Consider the following 19869-nt stretch of genomic DNA (forward strand, 5'->3'; position numbering starts at 1 on the left):
CAGTGGGGAAAAAACCTAGTATGGAATCTTCAACAATTTTTTTATTTTAGCATGCTTCGAAATTAGGAAAAACAAAACAAAACAAAGAGAAGCACAAGATAAGATACGCTGTGGCCACCAGAACAGGCAATGGCCTCTCTCCTCGCTCTAATTCACACGGACTCTTGGCTATTCCCACGGCCCGGGCCTCCTTTGCCTCATTTAGAAATCTAACTCAAAAAGGAGGCACCGAACATTCCACCGAACATCAAATTCTGCCTGGCACTCAGCTTGCTTGTATTGCTGAATACTGTCTGTGTCCTCTTCAAATTGTTATTAATGTCTCCGTATTTTCGGAGCTCATCACAGCCTGTTAGATAAAATCTAGGGTTCAGCTTCTCAGTCCGGGCAGTGAAAACAAAAGATCACAGTATTACGCGGCTGCCAGCTCCCTACAAAATAATAATGATAATGGTTTGTATTCCTACAAAATACTAATAATAGTAGGAATAAAGGCTCCTAGGCTCCGTCTGCCGGCCCTGACCCTGCATGCGTGGTCCAGGAGAGCCAGAGCCAGGGCTGCGGGAGCCACGGGTGGAATACAGGTACTTTCCTCCTCTTGGTTCGGAATTCCATCCTCAGTCTCTGCACTTGCCACACGCACAGGGAAGCAGATCAGAGCGGGTTGGTGGCTTTGTTCGGAAACAGCCTAAATGTTCATCAATAGCAAACGAGCTCAGTAAACCGGTGAGCCTCCGGGCAATGACCACTGTGCAGAGGCGGAAATTAATAAAGCAGGGCTATGCACGCTTGCTCTCAGTGACTCTCCAAAGATACTGTCAATGACAAAGGAGGCTGTGGAACACATATGACATCATACCATTTGCGTGAGACCCACGCAGGCCGTGTATGTAAACACATGTATGGAACAGGCTGTAAATGCACAAGGGAAGGCCGGTGAGGATACGCAGTGTGAGGTGAGCTGCAGTTCCCTCCAGCGTGGGGCCTAGGGATGAGGGGACAAAGTAGCCACTCTGGACGCCACTAGCCCCTTGTGGTTACTTAAATTAAATAAAATTCAAAGCTCGGTTCCCCGGGCACATGTGGTCAGTGGCTACCGTGTCAAACAACACAGATATAAACCATTTACATGCTCACAGAAAGTTCTCCGGGCCAGCTCTGACTTAGAGCTGCAGTTTTTATTTCAGTTTCCTCTCCCAATAAAAATGTTTATGATAATAATACAAAAATGTATTATGCATGGGTAATACAGAAACATACATAATTTTCATGTTTTCCATTTTCTCTTCAAATCTGGTAGGATTAATTTTCTGTTCAAATATTTGGAATCTAAGAGTTTAGTTACACACACACACACACACACACACACACGGGCTGTTTTCTGCATTTGCTCAGCTCGGTTCTTGCTAGAATTTTGACACAGAGCTGGTGTTAAAGACCCAGAAGTCATTTCATTTACTCACTCAGGCATACACCCATACACGCAACACAAACGTATTGACTACGTTAGACGTGGTGGAAGATGAAAAGAAATGGGATGCACGGGGGCCAACCCCTTGGAGTGAAAGCACGTGTGCAAACAGCCATAACAAAAGGAAGTCCAAGTGTCACTGGAGTCGGAGAGCCAGCGTGCTCAGACTGCCGAGGGTGGAGATGTCATTTCAGTTTAGAGGCTTCCCAACAGAAATGAGGCACAGATAGTATATTGACAAACAAGAGATGCAAGGACATTCCAGGCAGGCGGAGCAGCATCAGCAAAAGCTCGGAGGAGCCAAGTCCAAGGGAGCATTGAGAAAGAGGGATGGCCAGTCTGTGTAGGGCAGTGTTAGCATGGCTGGAGCGGTAGGGAGGGGCCAGGTGGTGAAGTGTCCTCAGATGGCAGGCCAAGAGAACTGTCATTACTAGTAAATCTTTTAGGTAATCTCTCCACCCCACGTGGGGCTCAAACTCACGACCCCAAGATCAAGAGTCACATGCTCCATGGACTGAGCCAGCCAAGCACCCCCGGACCACTTTTGATTGTGCTGTAGAATGTGTAAGGAGCCTACTTCCAGTGAATATGGGGGTAGAGCATGGTCTGCCCCTCCCAGAGGCCACGGAATGAGGTTTTCCTGGCAGAGCTTTGGGACAAGCCGTGAACTAGCAGTGCCCACTTGGAGGTGTGAAAAGCGTGGGGAGTCACACTGGGCAGGTGTGTAAATTCAGTCTCTCGCTGACAGTGGGGTGGTGAGTAGGTAAAAAGGGAATCAGGAGGAAGGAAGGGCTTCTGCTTGGTGGCTCACCTACCTCAGCACAAGTGATGACGTTTGGGGTGGGCGTGGAGGGCCAGAGATGAGGTGGGCCAAAACGCGGGCTCCCCTCGGCCTCTCTCCCTCCCTTTTTTCGGGGGGGGGGGGTCACCAAGGGGAGTTGACAGCTGAAGGGAGGTGGAGGGACTTTCAAGGGGGACACTTGAAGACAAGCCTCATAGCATCTGCACAGTGACAGGCAAGGACATCTGCCATCAGATGGAGGTAAGCACCCAGAGGGCAACTGGCACGCCAGTTTGGGGGTGAAGGGAGTTTCAGGAGGTGCAAATGGTCAAAAGGAAAACCTAAGAGCTGAGAGGGCAGTGAAGGCCTGGGGCTCGGCAGTCAGACCTCTGCGGGCGGCTTTCCTGACAGGTTTTCCTGTGAGAGTGGAATCTCAAATACAGCGGGTGAGTGGACAGCCGCCATGAAGGTGGGGGTGGGGGGTGTAACAGCTTCCAGCTTCCATCACTTCTAATTTAGAAGCATCTAGACTATTACATGGGTCATTACTAAACAACAGCAAAAGTAATGCTTGGTCTATCTGGGCATCCATCATGGTGGACATGTTGCTTTGGCAACTCACCCCCCTCACCCCCCATGCCCCCGTCCCCACCCCCCTACCCCTGCTGCCAGACGTGGTGTGCGTACTTGAGGAACCACAAGCCGTCTCCAGTATCAACAGTGCAGGCCCCTGGACAGGGAGGGAGAGAGGGTGCGGGAGGGGGTGAGGGGTAAGGGGTGGCCAACATCTGAGGTGGCCCTCGCACCTTGTGCTTTGAAAGTGGCCTCAGAACGCCAGACATAGTTTGTAGTTTTGATGATAGAATACTGTTAACAGAGCATTGTTGCTATTTTATAATATACTATCACTTTATAAGCATTGCTCATCAGTATAAGCAGTGTACTGGTTACACTAGTGGGAGGAAGTATTCTATGGCCGTTTTATGCCCAGGGAATCTTCATGAATGAGAGCAAAGGGGAAAAAGTTAATCTTTATGTGTACAGCTGTCTGTGCGGTGTACTGAGCTCACTGTGGGAATTCATTCATCTGAGTACCTACTACTCAGCATACTGGTCATTTGATTCTTTAAAAAAATGTTTTTTAATGTTTATTTTTGAGAGAGAGAGAGAGAGAGAGAGAGCGAGCAGGGGAGGGGCAGAGAGAGAGGAAGATACAGAATCTACAGCAGGCTTCAGGCTCTGAGCTGTCAGCACAGAGCCTGGGGCTTGAACTCAGGAACCACGAATCATGACCTGAGCTGAAATCTGATGCTTAACTGACTGAGCCACCCAGGCATACCCCTTGATTCTTTTTTTTTTTTTTTTACAATATGTAAACTATGGGGGATAAGAAGCCTTCTGGGAAATAAGACCGGCCTTCAATAAGCTTGCAACATAGTAGAATCCTTTACATGAAAACGATATGGTATTAGAAATTTCCCTGGCAATTTGGTTTAGGGTTGGAGCTAAGAACTAGAAATTAGGATTTAGGATTTACGACATAGGTATGCCTTCCCCACTCCCATAATATGTCCAGCTTCCTACTGCGGTCACCAGGCAGCCTATAAAAAGCAGGGTTACTCACCTCCCTGCTTTTTCCAAATGAACACACAGTATCAAATATAGAAACCAGAGGAAGCTTCATTGTTATGGAGCCAAACTGATCGAGAGCAAGTGTGAGGGCTCTAAATACATAGAGGAACTAGCAGATTTAAGATTCAGACGCTCAAAGGCTATGAATCCAAGATCAATCATTTAAAAGTCCAAATATATCATCAGAGAGTCTGTCACAGCCTGAGCTGTTGGTGCCAGAAGACAAAATGGGCACCGCGCCCAGAGCTGCTAAAAAAAATAAAGCCAGGACCAGGGTGGTCTTGGTGCGAGAGGGAAATTTCAGAAGCAACACTTTTGAAATGCAAAACAGAATCAGGAGCAAGCACCAGAATTCTGCAAAAATGCAAAACAAGTCCTAGGTTGAGTCATACTAAAAATGCCAAGTAAGCAGCAGCCCAAGCACAGCCAAGACCCGTTTTTAATGAAGCAGTTCTATTGCGCATGCGCGTTTGGGACGTACCTGTAGGGGGAAAAAATTCCCCGCAGAAGGTTCTACCCTCGGCAAGAAGCAAAAGCAGGTGGGCTAAGAAGGCAGCAAGCAGACTGCTGTGCGTCTCTGAAAGCAGAAACCCAGCGAGAAAGGAACAGCTCCTTAGAAAACCCTCGATGAGGAGCACGGAATGCCTCCTCGGAAGCAAATCCTTGGGCCCTGTTACTGCAATCTTGTCACTCAAAATGATGTCGGTAGTAAAATACCTCTATTACAACCTCTCCGCTAACATGTAAGCTCCCATTATGTGTCAGGAACCGTTAAGAGGTTTGAATGCATTATTTTATGTAATCCTCCCAACAATATTGAGATGTGGTCTATTGTTCCCATTTTATAGATGAGGAAAATTGAGGCTTAGAGCAGTGAAGAAACTTAACCAAAGTCATTGAGCAGTTATGTGAGATAGCTGGAATTCACACCCAGGCCTGTTTGTTCACAGCTGACCTTGACCTGCAAAGGAGACACTGAAGTTTATCCCTTTCAATGTGTCATTAGAAAAAAAATAGAAAAAAACTTTTTTTTTTTAGCCAGCAAGATATAGGTCTTTGTGCAGAAATGGCACAAGCCAGCACATTATTAAGAATTATTAAGAACAGGTGAATAATTAGGCCATTAAAGGCTCAGCATTCTTAGGTGAAACACATCACTGTGGGCTGTGAGGTCACAGAAGCTCCAGGGAGGATGTGGAAAAACCAATCCTGTGCACACGCCTGGCCCTGCCCAGCCCTCGGCCGTGCCTACGTCAGTGCTGCTGCAGGTCTGGTAAAGCCAGGCTTTATTTTGGCATTTAATGTCCCAGAGAGTGGGCAATGGCGGGGGCAGTGCTCAAGAGGCCTTACACCAGATGGCCCTGCTTTGCGGGCTCTCTGCCCGCAGCCCTCCCAGCACCATCAGCTCCCCGGCCACCACAAGGGGCTCAACTTCCTGGAGCGGCTTCCTCCAGCCTCTGCTCAGCACGTCCTCTGTCTGGCACCACACGTCCCTGGCCAGCAGCTCTCAATGACCGCTTTGACTGGGGTGCTGGGGACCATCTTGGGCTGTGGGTGAGTTCCCTGGTGCCGGCTGGCACAGGTCCTTGCCGTCTCCTGGCACACCCGACTGCCAGCGATGCAAAACAGACCTCCTATTGTTTGCATGCATGCATGTTTTCTTTTCCCGGGCTCCCTACGGTCTTATTGCAATATAATTAACATGCAAGAGATGCTCACATCTTAAGAGTTCACTGCCTTGAATTTTGACAACAGTTTGTACACTTGGATAACCACGAGGCAAACAAGGGATGAAACATTTCAGGTCCCCCTAAAGTGTTCCCCTTTCCGGTCAGGCCCTTCACTCCCCCACTGATTTCTAATTTCTATCATCATAGATTTGTTTTTGCATGCATTCTCACATAATCATTTCTAAAACATACTTAGGAGATTCTAGATAACTATCCACAGGGCTTTGATGATAAAAATACATTATTTATTTATCTTTTTTATATTTTTTTGAGAGAAAAAGACAGAGCGTGAGCAGAGGAGGGGAAGAGAGAGAGGGAGATAGAATCTGAAGCAGGCTCCAGGCTCTGAGCTGTCGGCACAGAGCCCGATGCGGGGCTGGAGCTCACAGACCGTGAGATCATGACCTGAGCTGAAGTCGGCTGCTTAACCGACTGAGCCCCTAGGTGCCCCCCAAAATACTTTTAATTATATTTATGTTCTGCGATTAAAATACACACTGACTACACAAAATGTGAAAAATGCAAAATATTTTTTTAAAAGCTGTGAAAACCATCCGTGATCCTATCACACTAGGAATAACCGCCGTTAGTATTCCAGCGGGTTTCTTTCAGGGCTGATACCCATGCATTGATTATAGGCTGGCTCCCTCATGGAGCACCAGCTTTTCTGTAAATACATAAAGCTTGTTGCCACTCACCTCAGAGCGGGCCATTTAGAGCTGCCTGCATGAGAGGCGGCTGGAGCAAAAATCCACCTGCGATTTAAGATCCCGGCCCCTGTGGTTCAGCCGAGGTCAGCATCTGAATCCACTGTTTATTTCCGTCTGTGGAATATGTCTTGCACGCCTCTCCCGCCAGACCTCTAGAGGTGCCTCAGTCTCACTGCTCGGAGCACAGTATCTAGCTCCTTGGGACACGCCCCCACCCAGGGGTGAATGCGCCTTGGCGCCCCTGCCACTTCTCCAAAGGTCATCCCCATTCCGGTCCCTCTCACCAAATGCAGTAACAGACCTGCCCTCAGTCAGTTTTATTTATATGGATCGTCTTTCTTAAAAAAAAAAAAAAAAAAAGTTAACTTAATAACATTCTTCATTTAAGTTGGAGGAGTTTTTCAGTGATCCAAAGAATATGATGACATCAGTTTCTGGTCTCCCTTTGTCTAGACCCCATGAGCAATCAGGTGACAAATGCCAGGTCGTCAACCTTGCCTGAGGCTGAGTAATATTCCACTGTATGTATATATCCCCGTTTGCTTATCATTTCATCTGTGGATGAGCACTTGGGTCGCCTTCATTCTTGGCTATTTTGAATAATGTTGCTATGACCGTGGGTGTACAAATACCTTTTTGAGGCCCTGTTTTCACTTCTTCTGGTATATATCCAGAAGTGGAATTGCTGGATCATATGGTAATTCTATTTTTAATTCTTTGAGGAACCGCCATACTGTTCTCCATAACAGCATAATGGCAGCACCATTTTCATCCCCCCTCCAGCAGCGCGTGGGTGGGGGGGTTCCAATTGCCCCACATTGTCGCCAGCACGTGTTAGTTTCTGGTGTTTGATCGTAGCCATCCTAAGGGAGCTGAAGGGATATGGCCTTGTGGTTTTGATTTGCAAGTCCCAAATAATTAGAGCACCTTTCCATGGGCTTGTTGCCATTTATATATCTTTGAAGAAACGTCTGCTCAAGTCCTTTGCCCGTTTTTTAACAAGTTTGTTGTGGCTGTGGTTGAATTATAGGCATTCCCGATGTGTTCCGGATAGTAATCTCTTATCGGGTATATGATTCGCAAATATTTCCCCCCATTCCATGAACTGTCTTTGTACTCTGTTGCTCACTCAGAGCAGGCCACTGAGAGAACTTTGGTGCACAGAATTTTTAAAATTTTAATGTACTCCAATTAATGATGGTGTTTTCATTAAGAATTCAGGCAGAATGGAAGAAAATAACATTGGAATGAAATAGATCTGGTTCTTTTCTTGGCTATGCCACTTTATGAGCTGGTTGACCTCCAAGTCATTTAAATTTTATAAACTTTTAAAAAATGTTTTATTTTAAAGTAATCTCTACACCCAATGTGGGGCTCAAACTTACAACCCCAAGATGAAGAGGCCCATGCTCTTCCAACTGAGCTAGTTGGGCGCCCCCTTTTCTGACCTTTCTTATTATTATCTGAAAATAGGCCAAGGGAAAGGAATGCCTCCCACACAGGATTTGTGTGAAATTTGAATGTGCATAAAGCAAGAATCATAGCCCCCAGCACTTGGAAGCCACACAGCCCTTATCCACACCTACCCCAAGATACCCGTCAGCTTGCTTGCCTTCCCCAGTCAACAGGACCCCAAGACAGACACTGTTAGGATTAACAAAGGGATCATTATCCTTATCTTGTCAATGAGGAATTGCATAGATAGTTTACATAGAGGACCTGAGATCACAGTGTCAATATCGCCATCAGCCTCCAGCTGAGGTGTACCCTCAGCCCCTGCTTCCTTACCCTTAGGACAGATAACTCCTCCAACCCATTAGCAGAACTAAGAACTGGGAAACCCTTAATGACCATCCAGGCCAGTTCTCCCAATTTGCAGATGGTGAAACTGAATCTGAGGAAGGCTGAGAATTTTATTCAAATTCACGGAGCCAGAATCAGCCCTGATGGGCAGCTCTCCTTCCCAGCACAGAAATGAATGTCCTTGATCAAGCAGAAGGAAAGCGTTGTGCGATGTCCAACACCACCCACTCCTCTCCAGAACACTCAGCCTTGTTCTTCTCTGATAGTGTTGTCTGGGGGAGAAGGGGACATTCCTAGCAGTGCTGTGCAATAGCTTTGGGGCAAAACTCAAGACAATCAGACGCATTTACTGTATTTACCAGGGGCTGGGCCAGGGTGCTAATAGGACCAGGCACTTTCTGGAGTTTGATGGAAACAATGGGAAGAGCCTGGTGTTTGTTCCTCTTCTATTCCGTCTGGATATGACCCTCAGCCAAGGTTTGCATCCCTGCTATTCCACTCAGTGCCTACACAGTCCAGCTCTGAGACTGAAGGTGCACAAGGCTGTATAGTGCTTTATCCAGGAACATTCTGGCCAGGTGCTTCCAAGCAATGAGAAACGGACATTTTGTTGCCTTTGCCTCAAAGGGCCTTTTCAGGGTACCTGGTTGTCTCAGTCAGTTAAGCATCAGACTTTGACTCAGATGATGATCTCATAGTTCGTGAGTTCGAGCCCTGTGTCGGACTCTGTGCTGACAGCTCAGAGCCTGGAGCCTGCTTCGGATTCTGGGTCTCCCTCTCTCTCTGCCCCTCCCCTGCTCATGCTGTTTCTCTCTCTCTCTAAAAAATGAACAAACATTTAAAAAAAAATTTTAAGGGCCTTTTCATCTTCCTTGGTTTGTGAAACTGTAATGCACAAAAGATATGAATGAAAATCAAAGTAAAGATTTACCCATAATTATACTACTAAGTGACCTTCCTTTTTTGAAGAAAAAGCCTGTGGTATTTATTCTGAGCTCCACAAACCAAGGAGGAAACATGTGAGAATGGCTCTCTAACGGCCCTTCACCATATCAGCGGGCAGGCCAAATGGCTGCTTTTCATGACTAACACCGTCAAAGTCTAGAGGAAAAGTCAAATGGCTATATTCTGGTATATGCTTATGACCCATGGGGGAAGACAAAGTAAGATGATGAAATGTTGTTGCTGTCACTTCAGGGTCCTTTCTGAATTCCCTTGCCTCGCCCCTGCCCACTGTCATTGGTACCCTGGAAATATAGGCTGCTCGGTTTGGATGGATGGATGGATGGATGGATGGATGGATGGATGGATGGATGGCAGGCACATCCAATGATTTTAAAGTTCAATACAAACATTTGAGCTCTTATTATATCCCAAAGATCTCTTCTGGATGCTAGGAAAAATAACAATAATTAAGGTAGGGGTTGTGTCTTCAAGAGGTTCACAGATCTAGTGGAGGAAGAACTAAATGACATCCAGTGTGACAAGTAAATAACCAAAATAACAGTAAAGCATAAGATACAGTGAAGATGTGGCAGGAGGCTGCATAGCTCTGGATTTTTCAGCAGTATCCTGTATGCTTCTGCCGTAGAAGCATCCCTCCCGTACAAGAAGTGAGAAGACGTCGCTTTATTACAGGTATTCCCTTTCTAAGGGATCTCTGCCAAGATCTTTCTAAGTGTTCTTGTAATTTGGGGAATTCTTCTTCACACGATTTATAAATGTTATTTAAAGCATTATCCACCTAAAGAAATTTGAGACACAGAGCAAAGTCTTTCTCAGCAAGCGTGAGATGAAGCGTAGAGCTCTGCCAAGCGGAGAATCTAAGACTCCTGCGTCCCACGTGCCTGAATGTATCCGGGTCCTTCTGTAGGGTGACAACAAAGCCAGCATTTGAACCCAGAAGTCCTAATTCTCAGATTTATAGGCAGACGGCAGGAGATGCATTTTGATGTAAAGCTACAATGAAACGATACCAAATCTACTAAAATGTTCAGTTTGGAATTCTTCCCTTATAGTGAAATTTGCTGTTTGGCATAAGCACATTAGCTGCCACCAGGTACAAAGGCAGGGTTTGATCTCCCACGAAGCTCTATGAGCACCTGCTTAGGAGACAATGGAGAAAAGGACTTCCACCAGCTGCCTGAGCTTGAGCAAATTGTTGGACTTCTGAATCTCTATGTCAGCTCAACCCCAGAAAAAATGGCACCCACCACCAAAGGGCTGTTCTGAGTTGAGGTAATGAATAGAATGACAGGGATTAAACAGTGCTAAATGTCAGTAACACACAAGAACTTAGCATAACATAAGACTTGGCTAAAGGTTCCGCATCTGTCCTCCTTGTGGTCTAAGAGAATTCTCATCTTTCTGGTGCAGAGATGAGAGGGACTCGGTCACGGACTGCCAATTCATGAATGGTCCTCTAGGAGACAGGAAAGAGTTCAGTATAATCTGTGTTAATGGTTGTTGCGTCGGGGACCCAATCTGACAGGTAGATTTCAGAGACAGGTGTCTAGCTCACAATATGGGAGGAGCTCTCTGGTTCTTCACTGTTTTTATCAGACCCTTCCATCTAAGGCATTTAACAAACACAGTATAATCACAACATTTCCATCCTCGTACACAGGGATGGCCACTGTTTCAGGAGAGATGATGGGCATGCCCCAGAAGCATCCATTAGAATTGTTTGGATGGGGATAATATCAACTTCAATGGGCATAGCGTTCTATAATGTAAATACAAGCACCTAAGCTTTATCTCATTTGACCCCCCTAAATATACCCTCACTGCATCAGGCAGACTGATTATCCTTATTTTACGTGGGAGGAAATGGGCTCAGAGAGAGGGGAACTGTCCAGGGTCCTACGGCTAGAAAGTGGCCATGTAAGACTGGGGCCACTGTCCCTTTCTCACACACACAGCTCAGTCCTGACCCACCCCTCAGAGGCAGTGGTTACTGCATCCAGATTGGCTGGACATGAAGATACAGGGAAGGAGGTTTTGGGTTTTGTTTTGTTTTGTTTTAATGTTTACTTATTTTTGTGAGACAGAGAAACCCAGAGCACAAGCAGGGGAGGGGCGGGGGAGGGGGAGGAGATACAGAATTTGAAGCAGGCTCCAGGCTCCAAGCTGTCAGCACAGAGCCTGATGCAGAGCTTGAACCCACGAACTATGAGATCATGACCCGAGCTGAAGTTGGACACTTAACCGACTGAGCCACCCAGGTGACCCAGGAGTTTTAATTTATAGCCAAACTGTCAGAAAAGCAGAAGGCACTCCCACTAAAGAAGGTCTCTGTTCTCCTCCAGGCCACACCACTGTGTGACTCAGCGGCGGCTGTGACAGCCCCGCCCTGCTCCTCTCCCTGCCCCTCTTTCTGAGATGAGTGCCCGGGCCTCCTTGGTTCTCAGACCATCACTGGTTCTGTATCCTATCTTCCGCCCTCACCAACCTGTTCTCCTGGTTCCTTTCTTACTTATCCACACCTAGGGCTTTCCTGGGGCCCTTTCTCTCCCACAAAGCAAAACAATGATAAAAGAGGGGAGAAGGGTGCCTAGAGGCAGAGGATCTGACTCAGAAGTGAGAGCTCCCAGCTTCTGTGTTGATTGTTTTGGGACCAAAGAGAAGGCACATGCCCCACAGGGATCCACCTGTGTCTTCCGCACTGCGCTGCGCGGCCCAGATGAGCACGGCGAGTCTGCGAGGTAGGGTGAGCTCTGCAAAGGAAAGGCCCGTGTTCTCTGAAATGTTCCGAATATTATGGAGACAGCGCTCTCTCGGGGTTGAAACCCCAGCCTTATCACATGACTGTGTAGCCGTGGGCAGGTCAGTAAAGCTCTCAATGCCTCCATGGTCTCATTTCTAAAATGAAAATAATAATCCCTGACCCATAGAGTTTGGGGAAGATTAAATCAGTTAATACATAAAAAGTGCTTAGACGACTGCCTGGTACACAATAATGCCCCATGAATGGAAACTGAAGTAGTAGTAATTGTATTGCTATTCCAAAGCACATTTAAGGCTGAAACATGTGGAGGGTCAGAAGTTACAAAGAGGTAAATTAAAAAGATGATGCTTAACTTCGGATTCATTCATTCAGTGAGGTTTCTGAGTGCTTTACTCTGTACCAGGCAGTGTCTTATGCCCTAAAGAGGCAGAAGGGAAAGAGAGAAATGAGTTCGTTGCTTTCACGGAGCGGACGGTCTATTGAGGCACAGACAAGAGAAATACTAGATGGTGATAAACAGCTGTGCAGGGAGTTGACTAAGGATCGTGAACGAGAGTGACCAGACGGCTTCTCCAGCTGGAAAGGCAAGAATGGCTTCTCCAGGGAGAAAGCCTTAGAAGACTCAGAGTCGTCCGTGGAAGGAGAACTCACATCTGCAGCCATAAAGTGGGTCAAGAACCTAAGTGAGTCTTGGCTTGTGGCAAACCAGGAGCAAGCTGAGGACAGAGCCAGGGGCAGTTTCGAGGTGAGCAACCAGAATCATAAACTTGCGTTTGGACAGGTCTTAATACTCTCCAGACTGGCAGAGAGCAGATTAAGGGAACTATATTTGCAAAAGAAAGATCTAATTTAGACCAATATTTATGAAATCTCTCCTCTTTGAGGAGGAACTCAGGGAAGATTTTTCTCTCATCTCTCAGTATCTCAAAAAGCTGTTTTTGGCCTAGACAAGTGAACAACAACAACAACAAAACCATACAGATGCTATGAGTCTTACAAATGACTTTTCCCGTCTATTTTGGCCTACAGGAAGCTCAAAACTGAACTTCCTGTAGGAAACTCAGAACTGAATTTGCAACAGGGCCTGTTGGTATGTGGGGGCTTTTCTTCCTGAAATAACTTTACACTTGGCTTTCCTTTTTTCTGTATAATTCTTAGGTTTTCTTTGCTTTGATCTTACTATTTATTGTAGGACAGGTATGTCCATATGTGTGTGTGTATGTGTATAAATTATATGCTCCAAATCATCTTTGGAACAAGTTAAATTATAATAAATTTACAGCCCTACGTGACTTAACACCTATTTCAAAATAAACTATTTTCTATGTGTGCTTACATAACCCACATTTTATGAAGCATGGGAATTTTTTTTTTAAAGTTTCAATCCCAGAGTGCCTGGGTGGCTCAGTCGGTTAAGCACCCAACTCGTGGTTTCAGCTCAGGTTGTGATCTCACGGTTTCATGAGTTCCAGCCCCACATTGAGCCCTGTGCTGGCAGCATGGAGCCTGCCTGGCATTCTCTCTCTCTCTTTGCCTCCCCCACTCATGGTGTCTCTGCCTCTCTCAGAATAAATAAATAAACTTAAACAAATAAAAGTTTCAATTCCCTTATTCCCTCACCCCTCACCCCCAGTCCTACTGCTTTCTTTTTTTTTTTTAAGGGACAAACATCTTCCACTGAAAATGCACAATTGTAACTGGTCCAAAGCTTTCTCACTCTGTTCATTACCACCTGTGGTTGCAACAACTATCTGTTCTTTTTCATTTTCACTTCATCTCGCTGCCCATTCTGCGCAGTGCCCCAGCTTTATTTCCCTAAAGATCAATTGAGCAAATCAGCCTTTTGGCAGTTTAAAATCTTCAATAGCTCCCATCACTCATAGGGATAAGCAAAAAGCCCTTATCCTGACAAATTCTCATCCAGAGTCATTCTCCACCCAACCTTGTTAGTACCTCCCCTAGTTCTCTCTAGGTAAGTTTTCACTCTCCCCACCTCCGTGCACTTTCTCACATTGGTGCCTCTACCCAGCACGCCCTTCCCCTCTTCTCCATCCAGCCCTCAGACCCTCTCTGAAGTCCTCCCAAAAGAATCCGCCTCACAGTGCTCTCTTCCACCTTGAGATTCCGCTGACTGAGCACCTAAGGAGTAACTCCATTCTACCTGCAACCCTGAATCTACCTTTGTATCATTCACAATTTTGCATGCTTTACCACCTGGTTACCTACTGAAATGGTAATTTTCTTGATGGGAAGGACTTCTATATGTTTCTGCATCCCCCTGATGCCCTACGGGATATCATATGTAGCTGATACTCCACAAATACTTGACAGATTAGATCTATTTCCCTTCAAAACACAAAGCATAAAGCAAATGACAGGCAAGTGCTTAAGAAACCCTCAAGAAATCAAGCACTCACTTGTATGAAAGTCCACCAAAATGTAAATGGTTAAAAAAACACAGCAGGTGTTTAACTTCATTAGAAATAAAGAATACAAGTTAAAACAATACAACTTTTCCATCAAATTGGTAAAGTATGGGGGAAAAATCGGAATATTTAGTGCTTTTGAGAGTACAGAAAGATTGGTCCTTTCATGACTGCTTGTGGGATTATAACTGATATAAATTGAAAACAAATTGACAATATGTAACAAATATTTTAAATGTTTAGATACCTTGAACAACCCATTTGGAGGGGTTTAGCCTAGGGAAATATCCCAAAATTCAGACAAAGCTTTGGGCACCAGGTAACCTTCCCAGGCTTATAATACTAAATGTACAACCTAAATGTACAATAAGGAAATTACACTTGCACTCGGTGGGCTGGGACGCCGCCATTAAAAATGGCGGCCATTAACTTGGAGTGGCCGGGATATTTATAGTCTAATGTTAGGTAGAAAAAAAAAAATACAATACAAAATTATGTAAAATGAATAATTCCAACCACATAAACAAATGCATGAAGGAAAGATATCAAACCAGTAAAAGCAATTATACTTGTTTATACTTTACTGTGTTTTCCAAATTTTCTAGAAGGATTGGATGACAATCAGGAAAAACAAGATGCTTTTCAAATTAGATTTTTCTTTATATATATATGGAACAGGTCTCACAAGCACTGACATTAAGCTTATGGGACATATAGTTTTATTTCCCTGCAACCTTTTTATTAAGAAACAAAGAGAGTTGAGGGAAGGGAAGGAGAAAGTGGGGGCAGCTCTCTTATCCTGATTAATCTCTAAATGAGGTGAGTGGGCTTATCATCATTGTAGAGCCAGGGAACAGATTTAGGAAGGCTCAAGTCCTAGGTTGCCTAAAGGGCAGTCAGAGTTCAGACCCAGGCTATGGGGCTCTCAGATGCTCCTTCACCATCGTGCCCAGGGTAACACAGCCAGGATGAGGCAAGAAACCTCAAGGAATGGGCAAAAGCAGGTGAGAAGAAACTCCTAGTGGTAATTTATATAATAATAATTTTTTTAATGTTTATTCATTTTTGAGAGACAGAGAGAGACAGAGTACAAATGGGCAGGGCAGGCAAAGAGAGAGGGAGACACAGAATTCAAAGCAGGCTCCAGATTCTGAGCTGTCAACACAGAGCCTGACGCAAGGCTCAAACCCACAAACTGCGAGATCATGACCTGCCAAAGTTGGCCACTTAACCGACTGAGCCACCCAGGTGTCCCTATAATAATATTTTTTTAAAGGTTGGTTTCAGTGTGTAGAATTGTGGACAGTCTTTTTCCTCCTCTTTTTTCCAGACTGTCTATAAGGTAATATTAACTTTCTACTTTCATGTATGCGCAAAAAGAAAACTGCTTTCAGATTCACTGAACCGTGAGCCACAAGAGGGATCCTGCTCTCCTCCTATGGGGACCGGAGAAACAGGGGTGGGCATGAGGGGAGGCAGGCCACACAGCTCCTGTCCCAAGCCAAACACCACACCATAGTACTGCAGGAACCTCAAGATTTGGGGGAGGAGGTTGCATCCTGCGTGTGCGTGTGCATGCGTGTGTGTGTGGTGGGGGAGTTGCCTATGATGCGGAGCAGCAGGAGACATGGAGCTTTTCTGCAGCAGTGAGCCTTGCACCTCGGGGGACTCAGCTCCACCCTGCAGCCTCTCCACACCACCCACATGGGGCCCACATGGGTGTGCTCTGTAAGGCATCTTCACAGAACACTGTACGCCATTGCTCACTTCCCTACAGTCAGCGTCCTGGGTCACGAAGCCTGAAGAAAGGCAAAGGTAGAAGATGAGGCAGCACCTAGAGGTGGGGACAGAGGGGTGAGAGGTGAGCTGTTAGAACAGCTTCTGCTCTGGTGGGATCGGGCTGTCCGGACTGTGGCTCTGGGGACACCCTGTCCAACTGCTCTTCACACCCCACTGCCCTCATCCTGGAGGGCAGCATTTCTCAGACAGCTCTGTCTCCCCTCGGTGGGTAAGTGGGACACTCCTGGGCGGGATCGCCATAGCGCCAATCCCAGGAGAGAGGAACAGGGAAACTTAGTTATACAATTCTAACACAAAGAAACACTATGGGGAACCCATTTTTTTTTTTTCAGAAGATTTTGCCCACAATCTTCCTACCTCGGTACAAAGTGCTTTTATTTTTCCAGATCCCTTATCAATCTGTGTTTATGGGTATAAACAAGACTGTGGGAAGCCACCTGTGTCCCTTAGGAGAGCCATTTCCAGAAAGCAAATGGAGTTTGGGAATGAGTGGGTGGCGAGAAGGCAGCTGGGGTGAGTTTGGTGAAGGGAAAGCAGAAGTGGCTTGAGTGGCTAGTGAGGGAAGGTGGTCTGTGTGGTCAAGCTGGGGTGGGAAGTGATGCAAACAGCCATCTGCAGGGGTTGGCGGAGTGGAAAGGAGAAGGATAAAGCGCCCAGAGGACCTGGAGGGGCGCGGCTCTTGAGCAGCCGGTCTTGTGAGTGCAGAGCCTCTTGACACACTATCGCATCCATTGCCCAGCTTCGAGGCTCACCACCAACCTGGGAGGTGGATGAGCATTCTGCCATTTCATACGTACATGTAATTCTGAGTGATGACCCCCCCTTGTCTGCAGCTATGTAGCCATGAACTGGCTCTTAGATTGAGAAAGGCTGACCCCGGTTCTAGGAATCTTTCTGTCCCAGATGGTACTGTATCCTACAGCCAAGACAAGGGGCCCTTATTCTCCCACAGAGAGAAGGAAGGGGATGGAAGAGACTGATGGCACAGGAAGACTGAGTTGTTGGGGTGCAAGGTGAGGTGAGGAGGGGAGAAGAGGAGAGGTGAGGGAGATCCGTTCAGGACTGCCAAGCAGCTGAGAGGTGGCAACAGGAATCAGGTTTTACGAATTCATAGTGGACCAAGTCATCAAGGTGCATGGTCAAGGGACACCTTTGCCTAAAGCTTAGGTGACTTTTGCCCATACATGGGGGACTCACAACCCATCAGCCAATAAAATCCTTGGTGGCATTTTCCTAATGAGCATTTACCCAAAGTATGGGGGGGGGCGCACTGAACAGTTTTCATTTCCCCCCATTCCACCTAACTGTGTCACCTTGGACAAATCACTTGGAAAATATGGGAAGACAAGAACGAAATACAAGAAGTCTGTGACTCTGCCTTCCCAACCTCCCTGTCCCCTCCTTTTCTCATTACGCTCTTGACTTCTGGAGAATGATTGTAAGAATCACATGGACCCTTTCTTTTCACAAAAACAAACACAAGACTAAAATCCAGGCCAACGAGCCCTCCCCTTGGGGAGTGGGCTCCCTTTTACACCTTCTAAGACAAGGCTTTGCACTAAGCAAGACTCAGGAATAATTTCCAAGCCAGCATTGCCGTGATTTTCCCTTGCTGCGGGCAACTGCACAGAAGATCCCTTCCTTATAATCTTTCTATGAATGATTTAGGAGGAAGTGCCATCATTGTTTGCATCTGGAGGAATAAAAACATAACAGAGAAATGAAAATCTGTGGTGTATCCAAAAATAACATCCAGATACATGGGCCTCCCAGTTCACCTTTCTGTACCAACCAACTCTTCCTTGATCTGCTTCAGACAACAGAGGCAGGGTGGGACCCCCAAGGTCCAGACATCTGGGATCAGTTATCAAAACTGTCTCCGGCTAAATGCACTGAGGTGGCCGAGCAGAACCAGGGTTCCTAATTCGTACCCATTCTGATGGGCCTGTCCTAACTCCTTCTCCACTGCAGGTGCCCTGCAGTGGGTCACATGCTTTTGCTTTTGTCAAGTGATCTGCAGCTTCAGGCTGCATACTCTGCAGAAAAGAGGGGGGAAAACACAAGGAAAGAAACTAGAGCTTTCTTCTGGGAACCGTGCAACCTCCTAGCTTACAAAACAACCGTCCTGTTACCTTCCTGCAGAGTCCCCCCACTGGCCAGCAGAACACCCTTCAGGTCAACCTCCCCTCCCTTGGGTGCATCCAAGAAGAAGAATTCTTGCAGAGGGGATCGGTTGATGTCTCAGCCTGGTTCAGAAATGCAGATGTGGGCAGGAAAGGACACTCAGGAAAAGGCTGAATGTCTCTCTCTCTAAATAGGGAGGCCCACCGATTGCTGAGCCTTGGTACCACGCTCAGCGTCCTCCTCTGCCTCCATCAAACTTTGTGACTCACAGTCTGGGTGCAGAGTGAGGCAGCTGAGCAGGCTTCCGTGCTGGGTTAAATTGGGAATTTGCGCTTAGCACAACACTCACCCCTCCACTCACCCCTCAGATGCCACCTGAGCCGGTACCTGGCCTGGCATTGGGGATGGTGGGTGAGCACAGCTCCAGTTCTTTGGCTGGCCCTAAATAGCTGCTAGAACCTGAGTTCTAGTGGCTGATGGACTTTCGTCCTTTGGGATCACATCACATCTCTCTCTCTCTCTCTCTCTCCCTCTCTCTCTCTCTCTCTCTCTCTCTCTCTCTCTCTCTCTCTCTCTCACACACACACACACACACACACACACACACACACACACTCCGAAGCTCAGTTTCTGGAGGCTCTGCAACGCAGCTGATTTCTAAATTGGTCAGGGTTTCCAGTGTTCCATTCATTAGAGCTGCAATGTGAGACCCAAAGCGCTTTTTCTTCGCCCACACGGCCTCCCAACCGGAGAAATGCCTGGCAAATTTTAAAGCAGACAGAGCATCGGAGGGTCTGGCTAACTGTTGCACGTCAGTTGAGGGGATGGCTGGGGAAGGGAGGCAGAGAGGTCGGGGCAACCAGAGGCGGCCAACTACCCAGAGCTGCGCTGCTCCCTCAGCCGCGTCTCCTCCCTTCACCACTGCGGAGGGCAAATCTGGAAGTTAGGGAACCTGGGACCCGCAGGCGGCAGGGGCAGACAGCGGCCACGTCCATCCAAGGGCGGCTACACGAGGCTCCCAGGACTGGCTGGTGCCCCAGCCCTCTGCAACGGCGCCGCCCCCCACATCCTCGGAGGCGGGCGGGCGGCAGACAGCGGGCTCTCCCCGCAGCCCCAGACCGGCTTCCCGCATAAAACTCCCCAGCACAACGCGCTTTTTTGTTAATTCTGCAAATGCTGTCACACGACCACCTTCACCAACGCTCCCTGCCAGCTCGGCTCCAAGGGAGACCCGCTTTCCCCAGGACGCGGCCGCTCGGGATCACCACAGCCCGAGCCCCCCGGCGGACCACCGCCCACCCGCCCCACGCCCGCAAACGACCGGCCCGACGGACTTCCGAGGACCCCCGAGGACCCCAGGGTCCCCGGCCTTAAGCATCTTTGTCCTTTCCGCGCACCCGCGCGCGCACAGAGAGACAGAAAGAGCGCAGCCGGGCACCGAGTCCGCGCCCCCTGGCCTCCCGGGCCCCGCAGGAGGACAATGGTCCGCGCCCTACAAGTTTGCGAGCCCGGAGGCAGAGCCCTCCTTACCGTACATCTCCGCGGGGCGAGCGCCTCCTGGGAGGCCGCGTCGCCGAATCGCCTGCAGCCAGAGCCGGCGGCGCCTGCCTTTCATTCACAGCCGGGGCGGCGGATGGCGGCCGCCGGCGGAGGCCGGGGCGGGGC

The 19869-nt window shown here is 47.6% G+C and overlaps 1 protein-coding gene across 4 annotated transcripts in view; it reads right to left on the reverse strand.

Annotated features, from left to right (window-relative positions):
• EFR3B (EFR3 homolog B) overlaps window positions 1–19857 on the reverse strand; it is an 86600-nt gene extending 66743 nt beyond the window's left edge. For all 4 annotated transcript variants that reach the window (XM_029938188.1, XM_029938187.1, XM_029938185.1 and 1 more), the window contains exon 1: window positions 19735–19857. In XM_029938188.1, coding sequence (XP_029794048.1) covers window positions 19735–19819 — 85 coding nt within the window. In that variant the 5' untranslated portion in view covers window positions 19820–19857. The remainder of the gene's footprint in view (window positions 1–19734) is intronic.
• Window positions 19858–19869: the final 12 nt, after the last annotated feature.

This window comes from Suricata suricatta, chromosome 4 (assembly GCF_006229205.1).
Source record: "Suricata suricatta isolate VVHF042 chromosome 4, meerkat_22Aug2017_6uvM2_HiC, whole genome shotgun sequence".
Taxonomy (NCBI): domain Eukaryota; kingdom Metazoa; phylum Chordata; class Mammalia; order Carnivora; family Herpestidae; genus Suricata; species Suricata suricatta.